Source organism: Pseudophryne corroboree, chromosome 4 (assembly GCF_028390025.1).
Source record: "Pseudophryne corroboree isolate aPseCor3 chromosome 4, aPseCor3.hap2, whole genome shotgun sequence".
Taxonomy (NCBI): Eukaryota; Metazoa; Chordata; class Amphibia; order Anura; family Myobatrachidae; genus Pseudophryne; species Pseudophryne corroboree.
The window spans coordinates 342,091,757-342,113,631 of record NC_086447.1 but is presented as its reverse complement, the minus strand read 5'-3'; the positions used below and the strand labels follow the sequence as shown (position 1 = coordinate 342,113,631).

Here is a 21,875-nt window from a genome sequence, read left to right as displayed (position 1 = left end):
AAATTTCCAAAAGTTAGAATGTAAAACACACACACATGCAACTCATCCCACCACCCCAAAAATAAACACTTACCAATATTTGTGGTCCACAACAGCCTGTAATATGATGGAGTGCCAGCCTTTCCTATTAAAATAGTCAGCATGGTTGTCACCTGGGGCAATAATGGGGATGTGTGTCCCATCAATCGCTCCTCCACACTGCGGATAGCCTCGCTTCACAAATCCTTTGATGGTATCCTGTAAGCGCTGTCCTTGTGGTAGAGATATTAAGCGCTTGTATAAGGTAGATACAATTGCTTTAGTCACCTGGTGGACTATGACACAGCAGGTGGAGATCGCAACACCGAACAAGCAGACTGAGCGGTACTCTCCTTGGGTAGCATACCACCACAATGCAATAGCTAGCCTCCTGCGTGCCTCGATGGGTCTCCTAAGCCTGGTGGTCTGTATGTCAAGTGCTGGGGTAAGTAATTCCAGGATGTAGTCAACGGTTGCACGAGACACACGGAAGTTAGCCATCCACTCTTCATCCTGGTAAGCTTCCACGATCCTCATAGGCTTCTCCGTGCCGGCGATCTCTGGACCAAAATGAGCGGTTAGGCCCCATACTCACGCTCAGGATGGTACTCATCCTGGATGATATGAAGGCTCTCCTCCTGTGACAAGCTGCATCATGCTGTCACTGACTGTATGAAACATCTGCAAAGCAGAAAGAATCACAAGCTCAGGCATACAAACTGGGACTCCGTCGGCCATGACTGCAGCAATGCTGTGAGCAGGCCCCACCCCTCCCTTTGTTGACTATTGTGACCTCATCTATGTGAGCCAGAAAAAGGCCATTTCTAATGACATACATATGCATTTGCAGAGATATCCCGGGATCAGTGTAAATGGGGCTGTCCCGGGTCGATCCCAGGTCTTAGTGCAGTGTGAAAGGGGTCAGTCCCGGGAATGCATCCCGGGAGTTACCCGGCTGTGCGAGTGTAAAAGGGGTATAAGTAGTCATTACTCGGCATCTGTTAGCCGCTGTCCACCCTGCTTTTTTTTATCCAACTCCCTAGTCCATCCAATCCCATTACTACAGTCCACATAACCTCACATTTTGTCTTCCAACATTGCTGGGTATCATCATCCAACCCATTAAGAACCTAGCAATCTGGTGGACCATTATGTGACCGGTAGCATCTATCCTTGTGTATCAATGCCTATTTCCCTATAGATTGTAAGCTTGCGAGCAGGGCCTTCCTACCTCTATGTCTGTCTTTGCCCAGTTTTGTTCTATAACTGTTGTTCTAATTGTAAAGCGCAACGGAATATGCTGCGCTATATAAGAAACTGCTAATAATAAATAAATAACTAAAATACTACATTCCTAGTCCACTTCTTTCCTTGTGTTCACATGCACGACACACTTAATGTTCAAGGCGCATAGTTCTAGTTGGGGTGTTTGCCATGCACGTGCCACCTCCCTGATTAGGTCATCACGCAAATGTGCGTAATGACCTATTTTAAATCGTGCCCAATTTTATAGATAATGCTTTAAGTGTATTTACACTATTGACACCAGAATGTCTGCAGCATAATGACCAGGCCAGAGGTTCCCAAACTCTGTCCTCAAGGCACCCTAACAGTCCAGGTTTTAAGGATAACCAAGCTTTGGAACAGGTGACTTGATTAGTACATCAGTCAATTTGTTTTAACTATCTGTGCTCAGCCATGGATATCGGAACGTGAGGGTGCCTTGAGGACCGAGTTTGGGAACCTCTGGTCTAGACCCATTTTCATACTTTTTTATTTGTTTTATCTTTGCCATTGTAACTAGTTGGTTTGTTGGAACTATAATTTGCTGATGCTGGAAGCAAATGTGAGAAAATTGTATTACTAGTGGGGAAAAAACAAATACTGAGAGGACCTACACAATATCAGGTAGGTATTTTAGTGTTATAGCTGATCGGTGTACATTTATAACTGCTGGAAGCATCACCGTAACGCTATTAGTGACCCACCTGATGAGGTCATTTGGTTGTGGTAGGTGTACCCATATTTTTTGCCAAAATTATGCTAAGAACCTCAGTTTTCCTCCATGTTAAATTGCAGTTTTTTTGTTTTGTTTTTTCAAATGTTCTGATTAGCATTGTTCTTAGTACATAGTGTGCACCTGCTTTTTCTCTTTTTTTTTTTTTCCTGTGTGGCACTACAAGTCTCGGCATGGTAGCACCTCAATACGTTTAGACTTAGGGTGTGCAGTCTATCCCCCAACACATAATCAGCCGCATGTAGACCAGTGATAGTCAACAAGCGGCACAAAAGAGCCTTTGCCTACGGCCCCAACCTCTTGCTTTTATAGCTCTTTTGTACGTTTCCATGCGTTATGGCCATTGATTTAATTTATTACTCAGCGTAATACAATGCGGTCTGACCTGAAACTGTGGGTACTCTGCAGGTTAGAGGGTCACACATGCAATTCTGGAAGTGTTTCAGGTTCCCCAGTACTGATTATGTGTGTATATATAATATATATTTTTAAAAAAGTGTGTGTGTATATATTAGTATATATACGAATATCCTTTTGTTCTAATTAATGGTTTTTCTCCTTTTACATTTGTTCAGCATAGTTATATGATATCTGACTTAAGATAATCCAAATAAATATGGAGTTTTTGTTTTACCCAAAACCTGTAAACTTACAGGAAGGTGCAAGCTCCGTGGATACTAATTTGTATTGGTCCATGCAGTCACATCCCCACAGGGAACTAGCTCCTCCATCGTACTGTAACTGTTGCTGAAGCAGAAAAGGACATCTTTCATTGTATACAGTTTTTTAAATGCCTAAGAAATACTGTATGTGTAGATTATTACAGAGATTTCCAACTGGGAAGAGTGTTTATTGAAATGTGGCAAGTTGCCCACAACTGAGTCCCCAAGAGCGTTGAAATAATTAATTTACTTTGGTATATGTTTTGAGTTGTGATTCTGAGATAATTGTGTAATATTTCTCCACTGTGTAACCAAGTACCTGAACCAGGTCATCTTTTTAGAATTTTTATGTATGACACAGGTACTAAAAATAGGAAGCTTTGGTACTGTGTTCTTGGAAATGCAGTAATTTCCTTTGCATTTGATGCTTTGGGCATTATGGGGTCTCTTCATGAAGCAGTGAAAAGAGTGGAGAAGTGATCTAGTGGATAAGTTGGCCATGGCAACCAATCAGCTGCTACCTATAATTTTATAGAATACACTTGATAAATGTTACTTCAAAGTTGATTGGTTGCTGTGGGCAACTTCTCCACTGGATCACTTATCCACTCTTTTCACTGCTTCATGGATATACCCCTATGGTAAGCTGTTTCTGGATTGTTATTCCTTCCCATCCCCACCAAAAGTTATTAGGTGCACACTAATAGCACAGTATAAACAAAAAAACAACAACAAAAAAAGTTTCTAGACCTTTTTATGATTATGGCAACATCCAATTAACTTGTCAGATGTTTGCAGCATCTCCCACTTAATACATCATACCACCAGTAGTAACCATGGCATTAAACAATTGGTTGGACATTCTGTAGTAGTAATAATAATAATAATAATAATAATAATAATAATGATGATGATAATAAGAAGCTATGTGTACACTGCATACACCCTCTTCCGCTGACAAATTCAGGGTCTCCTAGGATATGGCAGCTCCATACCTCCTATTTCTTGTATTATTAATTAGAATTATTAATCCTGTATTCCTTGCAGTGCACCCAAAATATAAATTGTGTTGAGTCCTTCTGGAGAAATGGGCTATTATTATTAGATCAGAGCCACAACACAATGAGTGTGTTGGTTTGTCCTCCTGTTGAGAAATGCCGAAAGAATACTTCATAAGAACTCTTGAACCATCTATTAATCCAGTGCAATGTAATATAAACTACACCTTGGTTCAGATCTGTTAACTTCCTCCAGTCTTTAGATGGTTAACTATTGCATAGCATGTGTTAGTCCTCTCTTACCGCCTACTGTAGTAACAACAAGAGGAAGTGCTAAATATATTGCAAAATGCATATTCATTTCCCCCGAGGTCCATGTTACCCACAGGTGCTTTTCCAGAGTTCCAGTGCAGCTGTTGCACATGGGTATGATATTAGTAATGCTTTTTCAATGAAAACGCTAAGCCATTGGAGCTACTCTGAAGGAGAGACTGGCACAACTTAATTGAACATCCCATTAGTTAGCCCAACCTGCCCTTATATGCGATCACCTTACCTGAAGCTGGAAAAAAAAAACATCAGTTGGCGCTGTATAAGGAAACAAACGTAGCTCTTTCAATAGTGCTTTGTCCAAGCAGCATTGATGGATCCGTACCCTAGAGCTATGGGAGCACAGCGGTCAAGCCGGTGTTAAGTACAGGGACGTTTTCTGGTGGTATTTGTTTTTTTGTTCTATTTCAAAAGTTAAAAATCCCTTTAATTACAGACACTAAAAGCAAAATATAGGTGTGTATTTGTTCATAGATATTTCTTTTTCTCTGTTCTGCTCATTTTTACAGCATAATTCCTAAAATAATAAATTAATCCTAACATGTTACTAATGAAAAAAATATTGTTTTTGTTTGTCCTGAAATAATCTTCTGCCACATAGCCAGACTAGGCTATAAAATAAATAACTAACAAATGCTATAGCACTAGCAAAGATGTTTCATTCTTTCTTGCCAAGAACCTCTGAAGTCCCTTTAGTTATAAAAGTGTTAAATTAGGCTAAATATAATGACAGAGGATGTTGATACAGTACACAAAGTAGAGTTTGCAATTAGAAACAAATGGGATGGCCCTACACACTGGCAGATCCGCTGCCGAGCTGCCCGACAGCGGATACGGGCGACCACGGTGGCGGGAGAGGAGGTGACGGGAGAGTGAAGTGTCTTCACTCCCCCAATCACCCGGCTCCATAGCACTGCATGCTAATATGGACAATCTCGTCCATATTGGCCTGCATGCATAAGCGACGGGGCACCAACTATTAACAAGCTCCGGGCCGCGCATCGTTAATCGTTGGTGCCTACACACTGCATGACATGAACGAGTTCTCGTTCATTACGTTCAGATCTTGCAGTGTTATCTGCCAGTGTGTAGGGCCCTATAGTCAGTGGAGTTGTCCTGCATACTTGACATAAATTCAGACTCTTAGCCTGTCCTCTGCTGTACAGATGGGCTTCAGCTGTTCCATATGACTGATCGCACAAAGCAAAAACAAATAATGTTCGCTCTGTGTGGGTAATCAAACATGGAGACTTGTTATGTATATGGAAAATGTGAGAAATAGGGATTATATGATGTGTTATCATTTCTTTAAAATAAAATGCACAATTTACATGAAAAGCTTTTAACACTCAAAATGTTTATTAGTTTGTGCAGTTACATTATGTGGAGAGAATCTCTCAACTTAGAATTGTTTTTTATTGCTTCTATGCAGATTTTAAAGTTCAAGATATATTTTGTCTTTTAGTATGTACAACTCAACATCATTTTATTTTGGTAGTTGACTTACTGCATCGGCTCATTGTGAGTCAACATGAACAAAAAGGTTAATCATAGCCCTTAAATTATATTTCTTTGACCATTACAATATTATGTTGCTAAATGAATTGAAAACTGTCTGTGTTTCTACATTTTGAATCCATCATTTTATACTGGCCAGTTGCAGTGCTGTTTGCGTTGTGTACTCTAGAACTACAAAGCTTATACGTGATCCTCAGGGACGGAATTCGGGAATGGTGGGCCCCAAAATTTGAGGTAGCAACTGCAATGCGTGCTGTCACAAGGACCTCACTGTGTAGGAACATCCTAAGCAGAGACTCCTGTGTGTACTGTAGGGTATACCAGTATCACCGTCCTCCACCCTCTCTCTGGGTCCAGTGGCAGCCACATTCCCTGCAGTGGTGGTATTTCTGCCTTCTGCACAGGTACCATTCCATGTACATGGAAGCCTATATACTGTACTTATTTTGTTATAACTTCCAGAAAGTCCTTATTTCTCTGACGTCCTAAGTGGATGCTGGGACTCCGTAAGGACCATGGGGATTAGCGGCTCCGCAGGAGACTGGGCACAACTAAAGAAAGCTTTAGGACTAACTGGTGTGCACTGGCTCCTCCCACTAAGACCCTCCTCCAGACCTCAGTTAGATTCTTGTGCCCGGCTGAGCTGGATGCACACTAGGGGCTCTCCTGAGCTCCTAGAAAGAAAGTATATTTAGTTTTTTTATTTTACAGTGAGATCTGCTGGCAACAGACTCACTGCAGCGAGGGACTAAGGGGAGGAGAAGCGAACCTACCTAACAGGTGGTAGTTTGGGCTTCTTAGGCTACTGGACACCATTAGCTCCAGAGGGATCGACCGCAGGACCCGACCTTGGTGTTCGTTCCCGGAGCCGCTCCGCCGTCCCCCTTACAGAGCCAGAAGCATGAAGAGTCCGGAAAATCGGCGGCAGAAGACTTCGGTCTTCACCAAGGTAGCGCACAGCACTGCAGCTGTGCGCCATTGCTCCTCATGTACACTTCACACTCCGGTCACTGATGGGTGCAGGGCGCTGGGGGGGCGCGCCCTGAGGGCAATATAAGACACCTTGGCTGGCAAATCATCACAATATATAGTCCCAGGGCTATATATGTGATAAATTACCACTGCCAGAATCCATAAAAAAGCGGGAGAAAAGTCAGCCGAAAAAGGGGCGGGGCTTCTCCCTCAGCACACTGGCGCCATTTTTTCTTCACAGTGCAGCTGGAAGACAGCTCCCCAGGCTCTCCCCTGTAGTTTTCAGGCTCAAAGGGTTAAAAAGAGAGGGGGGGCACTAAATTTAGGCGCAATATATGTATACAAGCAGCTATTGGGGGAAAAATCACTCAGTTATAGTGTTAATCCCTGCATTATATAGAGCTCTGGTGTGTGCTGGCATACTCTCTGTCTCCCCAAAGGACTTTGTGGGGTCCTGTCCTCAGTCAGAGCATTCCCTGTGTGTGTGCGGTGTGTCGGTACGGCTGTGTCGACATGTTGGATGAGGAAGGTTACGTGGAGGCGGAGCAGAGGCCGATAAATGGGATGTCGCCCCCTGTGGGGCCGACACCAGAGTGGATGGATAGGTGGAAGGTATTAACCGACAATGTCAACTCCTTACATAAAAGGCTGGATGACGTAGCAGCTGTGGGACAGCCGGCTTCTCAGCCCGCGCCTGCCCAGGCGTCTCAAAGGCCATCAGGGGCTCAAAAAACGCCTGTTACCTCAGATGGCAGACACAGATGTCGACACGGAGTCTGACTCCAGTGTCGACGAGGGTGAGACATATACACAATCCACTAGGAACATCCGTTACGTGATCTCGGCAATGAAAAATGTGTTACGCATTTCTGACATGAACCCAAGTACCACATAAAAGGGGTTTTATTTTTGGGGAGAAAAAGCAGCCAGTGTTTTGTTCCCCCATCAGATGAATGAATGAAGTGTGTAAAGAAGCGTGGGTTCCCCCGATAAGAAACTGGTAATTTCTAAAAAGTTACTGATGGCGTACCCTTTCCTGCCAGAGGATAGGTCACGTTGGGAGATATCCCTTAGGGTGGATAAGGCGCTCACACGTTTGTCAAAAAAGGTGGCACTGCCGTCTTAGGATACGGCCACCTTGAAGGAGCCTGCTGATAAAAAGCAGGAGGCTATCCTGAAGTCTGTATATACACACTCAGGTTATATACTGAGACCTGCAATTGCCTCAGCATAAATAGTGCTGCTGCAGCGTGGTCTGATACCCTGTCAGATAATATTAATACTCTAAGACAGGGATAATATTTTGCTAACATAGAGCATATTAAAGACGTCGTCTTATATATAAAGGATGCACAGAGGGATATTTGCCGGCTGGCATCCAGAATTCATGCAATGTCCATTCTGCCAGGAGGGTATTAGAAACCCGGCAGTGGACAGGTGATGCTGCCCGTAAAAGGCACATGGAGATTCTGCCTTATAAGGGTGAGGAATTGTTTGAGTATGGTCTCTGGGACCTCGTATCCACAGCAACAGCTGGGAAGAAAAATTTTTACCTCAGGTTTCCTCACAGCCTAAGAAAGCACCGTATTTTCAGGTACAGTCCTTTCGGCTTCAGAAAAGCAAGCGGGTCAAAGGCGCTTCCTTTCTGCACAGAGACAAGGGAAGAAGGAAAAAGCTGCACCAGCAGCCAGTTCCCAGGATCAAAAATCTTCCCCCGCTTCCTCTGAGTCCACCGCATGACGCTGGGGCTCCACAGGTGGAGACAGGTGCGGTAGGGGCGCGTCTCGGGAACTTCAGGGACCAGTAGGATTGCCCACAGGTGGATCCCTAGGTTCTGCAAATAGTATCACAGGGATACAGGCTGGAGTTCGAGGCGACTCCCCCTCGCCGTTACCTCACATCAGCCTTGCCTGCTGCCCTCGGAGAAAGGTAGTACTGGCGGCAATTCACAAGCTGTACTTCCAGCAGGTGAAATCAAGGTACCCCTCCTTCAACAAGGCCGGGGTTACTATTCCAAAATGTTGTGGTACCGAAACCAGACGGTTCGGTGAGACCCATTCTAATATTGAATGCCTTGAACACTTATATACGAAGGTTCAAGTTCAAAATGGAATCGCTCAGGACGGTTATTGCAAGCCTGGAGAATTTCGTGGTATCACTGGACATCAAGGATGCTTACCTGCATGTCCCTATTTACCCTCTTCACCAGGAGTACCTCAAAATTGTGGTACAGGATTGTCATTACCAATTCCAAACGTTGCCGTTGGTCTGTCCCCGGCACCGAGGTATTTGCCAAGGTAATGGCCGAAATAATTATCCCGTACTTGGACGATCTCCTTATAAAGGCGAGGTCCAGGGAGCAGTTGTTCGTCGTAGTAGCACTATCTCGGGAAGTGCTACAACAGCACGGCTGGATTCTGAATATTCCAAAGTCGCAGCTGGTTCCTACGACGCGTCTATTGTTCCTGGGTATGGTTCTGGACACGGAACAGGATAAAAAGGGTTTCTCCCGGAGGAGAAGTCCAAGGAGTTGTCGTCTCTAGACAGAGACCTCCTAATACGTATACAGGTGTCGGTGCATCAATGCACGTGAGCCCTGGGAAAGATGGTAGCTTCTTACGAAGAAATTCCATTCGCCAGGTCCCATGCAAGGATTTTCCAGTGGGATCTGTTGGACAAGTGGTCCGGGTCGCATCTTCAGATGCATCGGCGGATAACCCTGTCTCCAAGGGCCAGGGTGTCGCTGTTGTGGTGGCTGCAGAGTGCTCATCTTCTAGGGGGCCGCAGATTCGGCATACAGGACTGGGTCCTGGTGACCACGGATGCCAGCCTTCGAGGCTGGGGGGCAGTCACACAGGGAAGAAACTTCCACGGCTATGGAAAAGTCAGGTGACTTCCCTACACATAAATATTCTGGTACTAAGGGCCATTTACAATGCCCTAAGTCAGGCTAGACCCCTGCTTCAACACCGGCCGGTGCTGATCCAGTCAGACAACATCACGGCGGTCGCTCATGTAAACCGACAGGGCGGCACAAGAAGCAGGATGGCGATGGCAGAAGCCACAAGGATTCTCCAATGGGCGGAAAATCAGGTGTTAGCACTGTCAGCAGTGTTCATTCCCGGAGTGGACAACTGAGAAGCAGACTTTCTCAGAAGACACGACCTCCACCCGGGAGAGTGGGGACTTCATCCAGAAGTCTTCCAAATGATTGTACACCGTTGGGAAAGGCCACAGGTGGACATGATGGCGTCCCGCCTCAACTAAAAGTTACAAAGATATTGCGCCAGGTCAAGGACCCTCAGGCGATAGCTGTGGACACTCTGGTAACACCGTGGGTGTACCAGTAGGTGTATGTGTTCCCTTCTCTGCCTCTCTTACCCAGGGTAATGAGAATAATAAGAAGGAGAGGAGTAAGAACTATACTCATTGTTCCGGGTTGGCCAAGAAGAGCTTGGTAACCAGAACTCCAAGAAATGATCTCAGAGGACCCATGGCCTCTGCCGCTCAGACAGGACCTGCTGCAGCAGGGAGCCTGTCTGTTCCAAGACGTACCGCGGCTGCGTTTGACGGCATGGCGGTTGAACGCCGGATCCTGAAGGAAAAGGGAATTCCGGAGGAAGTTATCCCTACGCTATTTAAAGCTAGGAAAGAAGTGAACGCAAACCATTATCACCGCATATGGCGGAAATATGTTGCGTACGGTGAGGCCAGGAAGGCCCCAAAGGAGAAATTTCAGCTAGGTCGATTTCTGCACTTCCTACAGTCAGAGGTGACTATGGGCCTAAAATTGGGTTCCATTAAGGTCCAGATTTCGGCTCTATCGATTTTCTTCCAAAATTGAACTGGCTTCACTGCCTGAAGTTCAGACTTTTGTTAAGGGAGTGCTGCATAGTCAGCCCCCGTTTGTGTCTCCAGTGGCACCGTGGGATCTCAACGTGGTGTTGGATTTCCTGAAGTCGCATTGGGTTGAGCCACTTAAATCCGTGGAGCTATAATACCTCACGTGGAAAGTGGTCATTCTGTGGGCCTTGGCGTCGGCCAGGCGTGTATCAGAATTGGCAGCTTTGTCATACAAAAGCCCTTATCTGTATTTATATGGATAAGGTGGAATTGAGGACTCGTTCCCAATTCCTTCCTAAGGTGGTATCAGTTTTTCATGTGAACCAACCTATTGTGGTGCCTGCGGCTACTTGGGACATGGAGGATTCCAAGTTACTGGACGTAGTCAGGGCCCTGAAAAGTATGTTTCCAGGACAGCTGGAGTCAGGAAAACTGACTCGCTATTTCTCCTGTATGCACCCAACAAGCTGGGTGCTCCTGCTTCTAAGCAGACGATTGCTCGCTGGATCTGTAGCATGATTCAACTTGCACATTCTGCGGCTGGACTGCCGCACCCTAAATCTGTAAAAGCCCATTCCACGAGGAAAGTGGGCTCTTCTTGGGCGGCTGCCCGAGGTGTCTCGGCTTTACAACTTTGCCGAGCTGTTACTTGGTCGGGTTAAAACATTTTTGTAAGAGTCTACAAGTTTGATACCCTGGCTGAGGAGGACCTAGAGTTTGCTCATTCGGTGCTGCAGAGTCATCCGCACTCTCCCGCCCGTTTGGGAGCTTTGGTATAATCCCCATGGTCCTTACGGAGTCCCAGCATCCACTTAGGACGTCAGAGAAAATAAGATTTTACTCACCGGTAAATCTATTTCTCGTAGTCCGTAGTGGATGCTGGGCGCCCATCCCAAGTGCGGATTGTCTGCAATACTTGTAAATAGTTATTGCCTAACTAAAGGGTTATTGTTGAGCCATCTGTTGAGAGGCTCAGTTATATTTCATACTGTTAACTGGGTATAGTATCACGAGTTATACGGTGTGGCTGGTATGAGTCTTACCCGGGATTCAAAATCCTTCCTTATTGTGTCAGCTCTTCCGGGCACAGTATCCTAACTGAGGTCTGGAGGAGGGTCTTAGTGGGAGGAGCCAGTGCACACCAGGTAGTCCTAAAGCTTTCTTTAGTTGTGCCCAGTCTCCTGCGGAGCCGCTAATCCCCATGGTCCTTACGGAGTCCCAGCATCCACTACAGGCTACGAGAAATAGATTTACCGGTGAGTAAAATCTTATTTTAGTCTATAAAGTCGCAATTTAATGGCCCTGTCTTGTAGAAGAGCATTCACCCTCTGGTCAGAAAAGTGATAGGTATATTATAGTAACTACATCCTTATATAGCAGAGTAGTGTATGAGTGCCTGGTGTGCGCAGCAATGAATATGTGATTTGGAGAGAGGCTGGGTAATACCACTTTCAGACATACACCATGGGAATTTCCCTGTTCAGAACCGGGTTTTTCACCTCCCGGGTTTGTGCTCGAGACCTCCTTTCACATCACACCTGAGATCTGGGAAATTTCCGGGTATTCCCTTTCAGACATAAGCCTGACTGCCCTGGCATTCTACAAGCCAGGGCTACCAGGCTGCTCCCATGTGTCACACACCTGTCATATACACACACACATATGTCATATACACACACGACACATGCATACCCACACATAAATGTCATATACACACACAAGTCATACACACATAAATTTCATATACACATGCTCCCTTTCCCAACTCTCCAACTCTCCAAGTTGGGGGGAGGCATGATAATCCATCTATGTTTACACCTATGGAAACATTGACAGCACAGTCATTGGCATGTGGTAAATGCTGATGTATGGGACACATCATGAAAATAGTATGTGCTTGTATAGATGCATTGATTTATAACCTTAATCATGGTTGAGTGATAACCCTGATGAGCACCGTGTATCCCCCTGCATGTTCCCTTCCACTTGGATTTCATCGCCTTCAAAAGGTGACTGCTAATCATTTAACTTGGAGCTTGGTTCCTGAGTCATAAATCTCCCTAATCAAATATGTCAGGGAGGAAGACATACGGCCTTAGCAACATGAGGCGTTTCTGTAGCTCCCACTTACTAATCAACAGCAGAATGTAAAGAATTGAGTCTATAAATAGAATCTGCCACTGTTTGATTCACAGGGGCCCTCTCTGTAAACCAGGAGGCACAGCATATTAATGGGAAGCTAGAAAATGTCCAAAATAAGTAACAAGTAACGTACCTAGTAATAGATTGTAAAGTATGTGCGCCGTTTAGGGAAAGTTAAAATTCTTCTGAAATTAAAAAGTATAAAAATGTACTATACTTGCTGATTTTAGTTAAGAGCTTTTGCACAATTGGGTTATGTAGTAAGCCTTGGAGAGAGATAAAGTACCAGTTCCTAATTGTCATTTTTCTAACACAGGCGGACAAGTACTGAGCAGCGATAAAAGTGGAGAAGTTGCCCATGGCAACCAATTAGCTGCTCTGTATACTTTTTATGATATGCAAATTATAAATGTTACGTCAATGTCAGCTGATCTGTATACTTTTATAATATGCAAATGATAAATGTTACATCAGTGATGATTGGTTGCCATGGGCAACTTATCCACTGCCTCACTTCTCCACTTTTATCACTGCTTAGTACAGGTCCCTCACAGCCTGTAAAAAAAAAACCAGGAGCTTATTGACTAGTACTTTATCTCTGTCAACTTTCTCTCTTCAAGGCTTAGTAAATAGACCCCAACATAGCTAAAATATCAAATTTTGGGGTCAATTCAATTCACCAACAGTTGAATAGCGCCTGGAATTAGCTCCCGACGCTATTAAATTCAGCTAAAGTTAAGTTGGAGAATGCCCGTTCTCGCGGACTTAACAGGTCGTTTTGTCGGGAGAACGAGCATTCTCCGACTTAACTACGCGCGGCGATGCTGATTCCCGACAGTCAGCCTCGCGCCGGCTGCGCAGCAGCTCTTTTGTCGGTTTTCTTCTCTCACCCCCCGGGGCTGAGAGAAGAATTCTCAACAATTGAGGGTAACTAGTCGCTGTATTGAATAGCGCCGGGAGCTAATTCCCGGCGCTGTTCAACTGTTGCTGAATTGAATCAACCCCTTTGTGTGTTTTAAGAACTACGTCAAACTATTTATAAGCAGCAGGCATTCAACTTTTATTTTTGAACTGCTGTGCTGCACTTGTCCCTTTTCTTAGCACATTTCTATACAGTTTCATTGGTAAAATAAATGGAGAAACCTCATTTTGATTTATACTTTTATTAAAAGAATCATATCAGTTATCCAATACACAAATAATACATTATTATGCAGTCACACCCAAATAATTTTTGCATATCAGGATATAGTGAACAATCCCCTATTTGTTGCTATAATTTGGTAATCTCTCATGCCAAGTAAAGCTGGGTACACAGACGACCAGCAAACGATGCAGTCAACTAATCCTTTGTACTCGCAGACAAACAGTATAGTGCGTACACACTGTGCAATTTTGCAAAATATATATTGTCTGTGGCCACATCCAGGAGTATGTTGTCGTTGACAATATCAGCCACATGTAGGACGGGCAAGAAGACATCGCTGATGACCGCGGGGGCGCGCAAACAGAGCATTACACAATGGACGATGTGAACGATTTTATTGTCCCGAACAGTCTGAATCGGCCACATCGTTAAAAAATCATCTACTGTGTACCTAACTTAACACACCTCAGATTTAAGTCACAGTGAAGAAATTAGTATACCACATGATTTGGTTGCTTGTATAACCACCTGTAGCAGAATTAACTTGACAGTGATTATTTTCTGTAGGAGGTACCATTACATCAAATTATGTGAATCTTTGTCTTCTTTCAGTGCTTTAGATCGTTGATGTTTGAGAGCATTTGTCTATGTACAGATCCCAACACAGCATCTCAGTGCGGTTAAGGTCTGGACTTTGATTTTATCATTCCAAAACCTTTGACTATCCAGAGAGCAGTATTCTTTCTGCTCATATCTCCAGAGGTGCGGTTTTGTAGATGGTTTAAAAAAAATTAAAAAAGGAGATGCATTTCACAGGTTTTCAAGTTTGCAGTCTATGGGTGAGATTAAATTTGTTTTTTGGGTGCGATAATTAATAGATGCCTGATGGAGCAATTCAATTGTTTCTGGGCGCCCATTAATGATTGCTCTTGTTGTACCCAAAACCACCATGTTTAGCAGAGCAAAGCAGTTTATCCCACCAAAACTAGTAGGTGCAACAAGATAAAGTACTGTTTTGGCACCCAAAAGCCAGACTTCTTGCACATTTATTGTCACCACCTTAGGAGGTTGCAAGCAGAAATGTGGTTGATTGCGGCACTCGCACAGCAGAATCCTATACCTGCTGTATGTGCTATTGTGTAACTGCAAGCTACTTGCTGCCATTGGAGGTAGACAGTGCATAGAGAATGGTGTATATAACCTGTAGTCAAATACAGTCATGTTATAGCATTTAGGGGTCTATTTACTAAGCCTATGGATAGCGGTAAAGTGGACAGAGATAAAGTACTAGCAAATCGGCTCCAAATTGACATGTTATAAGCTTATGCCTTTACTACTAATAAATTATAAACTTTAAATGTGTTATGTATTTGTTTTCGCAGTATGCCGCGACTTTGCAGTGCTGGAAGATCACAGTCTTGCACACACCTTGCAGGAGCAGGAGAGTAAGTATTACATACTTTACATCCATGTACTCTGCAACTCTAGGTAACATTTTTATGTGGCTGAAAATTTTCTTACATATAAATGCTATAGATTATCTAATTGGCATGTCATGCCCCAAATGCTGAATTACACTTTTCTATAGACTGACAGACTGATAGTTTGTGTGAGCAATGTTGAGAATTCAACCATCATAATTCTATTCCTATTCTTTAGTATAGTTGTCTAATGTGAATATTAAGTGATGAATTTTACATTTCCTTATAATAAAGGCCCCCATCCACTAGTCCGATTTGGGCAGTTTTCTTCAGATTTCGACGCATCAGACCTTCAAATCTGAAGAAAAGTGTCACATCGGATGGCTCTTCCGATCCGATGCGCACTCCCGTGTCAGATTTGTCTGAACTACAAATCTCTGAGGCTGCCCCAACTATTTATCGGAATCTGAAGAAATCAGGTGCACATCGGATTGTTTTTTTTTCTTCAGATGTATCTGATCAGATTCATCTGAAGCGTCACTTGACTGGCATCTCCCTAGCCACTCCCACCCACCAAGAGGGGGAACAGCGGCAGCAGCAGCATCAGATCAATCGCATGTAGCATGTGTGCATCAGATATATCTGATGCGATCTGACTCATGATAGATCGCATCAGATACATCTGAAGTGAATGTAGTGAAAATTAAGCCCAGGGTCAGATCCGATTCCCGGGAGAGCTCAAGAGAAATCTGATGAGATCTGCAGTTCAGACAAGTCTGAGTAGTGGATGGCCACTATAGTCTTTCAAACACAGATTCTAGTTGCAATTATTCCTGGGGATAACATTTATAATTGTGGGAGAATAATTCTATTAATAATATAAGAAACAATGTGTTAAGAATCTACTACGTATTTTATTTAGTCTATTTTGGTCTACAAATTACCTCATGGCATATTGCTTTGCAGCCCTTGAAGGGAAGAGCATGACTTATTAAGCAGGACATACAAGATAGACAACATAAATGATTTTTAAATGTGGACCAGCGCTCTTTGAAATTATCACACCAATATAGCCAAGTAAATTCAAGACTCTGAATAAATGTTCATAAAAATGTAATACTCTAATAGCAGAATCACAATAAAAAATTCTTAATGTTTAGACCAGAGGTTCCCAAACTGTGTGCCGTGGCTCCCTGGGGTGCCTCGGGACACTTGCAGGGGTGCCCTGGGTTGGTGGTCCAGGACCAATTCAAATTATTCATTGTCAATATAATAGGCAAAACCAGGGCTGGTGGCTGCCAGTCATAAAATATGTGGCCAAACAGAAGCAAATCTTGTCCCTTACCACACAACTGACCCTAAGTATGACATATAAACGCGAACTACTTAATGTAATATTTCTTTCTAAATTTCTCAATAAGAAATTTTTGGCCTAGGGGTGCCGTGAAAAACAATTCTGATATTCTAGGGCGCCGTGATTCAAAAATTTTTGGAAACCACTGGTTTAGACCACATAATTAGATAAAAGCAAGTATATCTTTTTTTTAGTTTTGTGGCTATAAACCAATAATAATCCAATCCTTTTGTATACCCGGTGTAGTATAATTCAAAATATTCCAAAAGAGGTTAATGGAATTACAATTCCCATACATATGGTGTGTTTTCATTGTATGAGCTAACTGCAGATAAGGATAGATATATATGTGACCTGTGCTCTATTTGCAGTCCGTCCAGGCAAATCACTTTCAGTTCGTCCCATTGTCTGGACTTGATACGAGTGATGACTCCACTGCAAAAAGACGCTTCAGGCCTAATCTCCAATTCAGCTGCCTAGAGGCGTCTCCTTCCTTGCCGCTGTTGCTTGTAGATTTTTAAATACACACAATCCACTACATACACCAGATAAAAGCCGTCAACACACCGGTCAGTAAAGTGAGTAGCCTCTGACACGTTTCACCCACCTACAAGTGGGCTCTTTCAAAGACAAAATAAATGCAGCCATAAAAACAAAGTGTAGTGTGGGCTCATGAGAGAGCGCTTACATTCTAATAGAGGCAGGGTACATCTGAAGCAAGAGGAGTATGTGTAGCTTCAAGAGGAATTGAGAAAGTTGTGATGATTCAATAGTGTGGGCAGTATAGGTCGAAACAGGGTTAGCTCTTATAACAAGACTTATGGTAGACTTACCATGGTTGACTCTGTTTCTTCGAAGTCCACAGGCTCCACGGGATTGACATGGGGGTGTAGGTGGTTGTATAAGGATAGGGCACCAAACGGTTAAGCTTTTGAGCGCCCAGGATGTTCCGGTCCAACCTCCCCTATAACCCAGCCTCCTAGACATGGGAAGTCAGTTTTGTCAGCAAGCCTAAGGCAGGAACAGAATTAAGCATGCAGGAAAACCTGTACATACGAGAAAAAACACACTGTTTCCATACCAGAAGGAAGGAGATAGTGAAAGGTTCTCAAATTAGGTGCGTCAGGGTGGGTGCCCTATGGATTCTGTGGATTTTGAAGAAACAGAGTTACCCATGGTAAGTCTACCATAACTCTTGTTTTCTTCATCAGAGTCCACAGTTCATCCACAGGATTGACAAGGGGATGTCCCAAAGCAGAATTTAAGGGAGGGAGACGCTCCTGATTTGACAGGAGAATCCGACACCCAAATGCAGCATCCTGAGAGGCAAAGGTATCAAAGGCAAAATGTATCAGAAACGTATTGATAGATGACCACGTTGCTGCCTTACAGAGTTATTCAGCTATGGCACCACGGCAGGCTTCCCATGAGGGATCGACTGAGCGGGCAGAATCATTATCCGGGATCGGGAGATCAGGTTGAGACTAGGCTTCTGAGTTTGTCATCCAAAGCCATCTTGCCAGTGTTCGCTTATTAACAAACACTGGCAAGATGGAGGACAAATATAAAAGAGAGCATCTGTTCTTCTGATGTCACTGGTACGAGCCACGTAGATCCTTAGTGCACGGACTACGTACAATGATGCATCTCCCACAGTGAGGTCCGGCAATTGGAAGGCCGGGACTACAATTTCTTCATTAAGGTGAAATTTAGAGACCACCTGGTTCTGAGAACTGCGCTGTCTGGGTGAAAGACCTGAAATGGTGGGGCAACAGGAAAGTGCCCCTAAATGTGATACTCTCCTAGGTAATGCTATTGCCCGTGGAAATAGTTTTAGCGGTCATCCATTTGAGATCAACCAGGTGCAATGGTTCAAATGGGGAAGCTTGAAGAGCCTTGACAACTAGTCATAGGTCCCAAGGAGCTGTTGGAGGTATAAAAGGAGGCTGGAAGCGAAGCATTCCCTGGAAGACAGTGCAAACATCCTGTAAAGTTGCAATTTTCCTCTGGAACCATATGGATAATGCCAAAACCTGTACCTTAAGGGAAGTTAGGCAGAGACGTCGGTCAATTCCAGCTTTAATGCCAAGATTCTGGAAACTCTAAAGAATCAAGGCTCATAACTTCTGGCAGCACACCATTGGAAATCTGCATGCCAGATCTGGTAATAGATGCGGGCTGACGGATGACTCAAGCACCACACCTTCAAAAACAGTTGATCCAGGTATTGAGTAGCAAAAGGGACCTTGAATCAATAGATCTGGTCGTTGAGGAAGTAGCAATGGTTTGTCCACTGATAGCCTTTGCAGATCTGTGTACCAATTGCGTCTGGGACAAACCGGAGCTATCGATATCACGGTGCCGCCTTCCTGTTTGAATTTGCTAATCAACCTGGGAAACAGGGAGATTGGCATAAAGACATATGGCAGACGAAATGTCCATCTTACTGACAGAGCATCCACAAAAATCTCTTGTCCTGGATCTGTATACTGGGACCTTGTTGTTCTGATGAGGTCCCTTCTGGTAACCCCCATCTGTCTACCAGAATCTGGAAGACTTTTGGGTGCAGGGCTCATTCGCCTGCCTTGAATGTTGTACTGACTGAGGAAGTTTGCTTGCCAATTTTAGGACTCCTGGTATGAATACCGCGGACATTGCTAGATGATGGCGTACGGCCCACCTGAGGATGCAGCCTACTACATTCATTGCCATCCGGCTGCAGTTGCCTCCTTGGTGATTGAGGTAGGCTATTGCAGTGGCGTTGTCTTATTGGATCTGAATCTGTCTGCCATAAAGTATTTCCTTCGCCTGATTGAGTGCCATGTAGATGGCCCAAAGATCCAGGACATACATTGACAGACCACACTGTTCCTTGGTTCAATATGCCTGAAGAGAGTATTGACCTGTTACAGATCCCCAGCCTTGGTGACTGCCATCCGTTGCAAGGAGAACCCATTTTGAGATCCAGAAGGGTAGACCCTTATCCAGGTGGGACATTTGTAATATTTTGTCCAGTGTCAGAAAGATTTTCTGTATCTGTAAACTAGAATCCAGTATTGCTCCTAAGTGCATCATCAGTTGGGATGGGACTACAGAGGATTTTGCCCAATTTATGAGCCATTCGTGAGCCTGCAGGAAGGCTATGGTTACTTGTAGATGGCAAAGGGGGGGGGGGGGGGGGGTTCCTGGGATTGTGCCAGGATGAACAGGTCGTCCAGGTGAGGAGCAGTTGAATGTCCGAAGGGTAGTGTCTGATATTAGAAATATTGCTGTAGGATCGCAAAGCTGAGAGAGTGCTGATGGGAGAGTGCTATTGGTACATGCAGGTAGGCATCTGGAATGCCCAGAGACACCATGAAATTAGCTGGTTCCATTGCTAGGGTAATAGCCCGTAAAGTTGCCATACAAAACCGGGGGTACCCAAATATTTTTGTTCAGGGCTTTGAGATTGAGAATGGGCCGATGGGCTTCTGAACCAGGAAAAGGGTAGAGTAGAAACCCAGTCATCGTTGTGCTGAGGGAACCAGTATTATCACTTTGATTGAAGTAAGGTCTGAATTGCTTTTTGTAGAGCCTTGGCATTGATTGACTCTAAAGGAGGGCTGGTGCAAAAGAACTGCTGGGGGGGTCGCTTCATGTAGGTGAAGGCATGACTGTGAGAAACCACTTCTTGCACCCAGGTTTCCGTGGTGGACTAACACCATACCTGTGCAAACTGTAGTCTGCCTCCCACCCTGGGGTTCCCCATGTGGAGGCCCGCGCCGTCAAGCATAAGATTTGTCTTCTGATTTGGAAATCGGACATCTGGCTGCCCAGGCCTGTCTGGTTTTAGTCTAAACAATTTTAGTTGATTTGAAGCTGTCTAAAATAAGCCTGTCCTTTTGCTTTACCCTAGGGCCAAAAGGACCGGAAAGCAGAGGACTTTGGTTTCGCAGTTGATGCCGAGGGCAGAAACAATGATTTAGAGGCTGCTAAGTTTAGCCACTATTTTGTCTCGATTCTTTTCCAAAAAGAATATCTCCAGCAAAGGGTAGGGATTCCAATGCCTTCTTAGATTCCAAGTCCGCCTTCCAGGGTCGTAGCCACACTGCTGGGCGGGCTACTACTGAGGAAGCTAAAGCTTGAGAGGCTAGTAGGCCTGTGTCTAAGGTCGCTTCTTCCAGATAGGCAGCTGCTTGCCTTATATTTGTTATTATGGAATAGCTGTTATCTCGTGATGTCCACCGAGAGACTATCCTCTAATTCACAGGTTCTCAAACTCGGTCCTCAGGACCCCACACGGTGTATGTTTTGCAGGTATCCTCACAGAATCACAAGTGACATAATTAACTCCACCTGTGGACCTTTTAAAATGTGTCAGTGATTAATTAATACACCTGTGCACCTGCTGGGTTACCTGCAAAACATGCACTGTGTGGGGTCCTGAGGACCAAGTTTGAGAACCACTGCTCTAATGCACAGGTACCCAAACTCGGTCCTCAGGACCCCACGCGGTCCATGCTTTGCAGGTCACCTGTAGATTTTTTAAATGTGATAGTTGGTGATACACAGTGCAGCTGCTGGGTGACTTGGAAAACGTGAACCGTGTGGGGTCCTGAGGACCGAGTTTGAGAACCACTGCTCTAATGCATCCACCCAGCCTGCAACAGTCCTGGCCACCCATGCTGAGGCCATAGCAGGTTTTGTAATTGCCCCTGTAAGGGAAAACACAGATTTAAGACAGGTTTCAACTTTTCTGTCTGTCATGTCTTTCAAAGAAGATGTTGATGGTATAGGCAATGTAGAAGTGCGCACTAGACGTGCCACATGATCATCAACTGTGGGAGGTACTTCCCATCTGACACATTCTACTGGTGGAAGCGGGTAAAAAGAAGCCATTTTCTTTGGCAATTTAAACCTCTTCTTTGGAGTACCCTATGCTTCCCGCATCATTTCAGTAAGTGGATTTGATTGTGGGAATTCAGCTTTGACTATTTTTTTGACAATTAAAGATTGGAGTTTTAGGCTTTGGCGGTGGCTCCTGTTTTTCTTTTGTCATTATGGACTTTACAGCATGAACCAATGCAGGCACGTCCACTGAGATAGGACTATCTTCTTCACCTGAGGGGGACTCGGGTAAAGAAGAGTCAGCCTCATTGTTTGAGGACATCTCAGGGACTCAAATCTGTGTAGATTGTGAGGATGGCATCTCATGTCTATGTGCTTTAATTTCCACATGCTTGTCTATCTGCAACATCTGTTGAAAGGGCATAGAGGTCTGAGTCAAATCCTGGACTGAGTGTGAAAACACATCTCCCCATGGAGGCTGTGGAGGAAACCTCATAGCTGGTGGTATAGAAGATGTACCCAAGCGATCCACTATACTTGACAACCTGCGCAAAAGAAGCCACCCAAGGTGGTTCTTGTACTTGTGCTGGTTCCTGTTGGTCAGCTTTATTTTGTTTAAGAACATG

At 44.4% G+C, this 21,875-nt stretch overlaps 1 protein-coding gene across 3 annotated transcripts in view; it reads left to right on the top strand.

The window, feature by feature from the left end:
- CCDC50 (coiled-coil domain containing 50) overlaps positions 1 to 21,875 on the top strand; it is a 171,333-nt gene that overhangs the window by 39,483 nt on the left and 109,975 nt on the right. For all 3 annotated transcript variants that reach the window (XM_063916451.1, XM_063916450.1, XM_063916452.1), the window contains exon 2: positions 15,030 to 15,092. In XM_063916451.1, the coding sequence (XP_063772521.1) occupies positions 15,031 to 15,092 (62 nt within the window). In that variant the 5' untranslated portion in view covers position 15,030. The remainder of the gene's footprint in view (positions 1 to 15,029; positions 15,093 to 21,875) is intronic.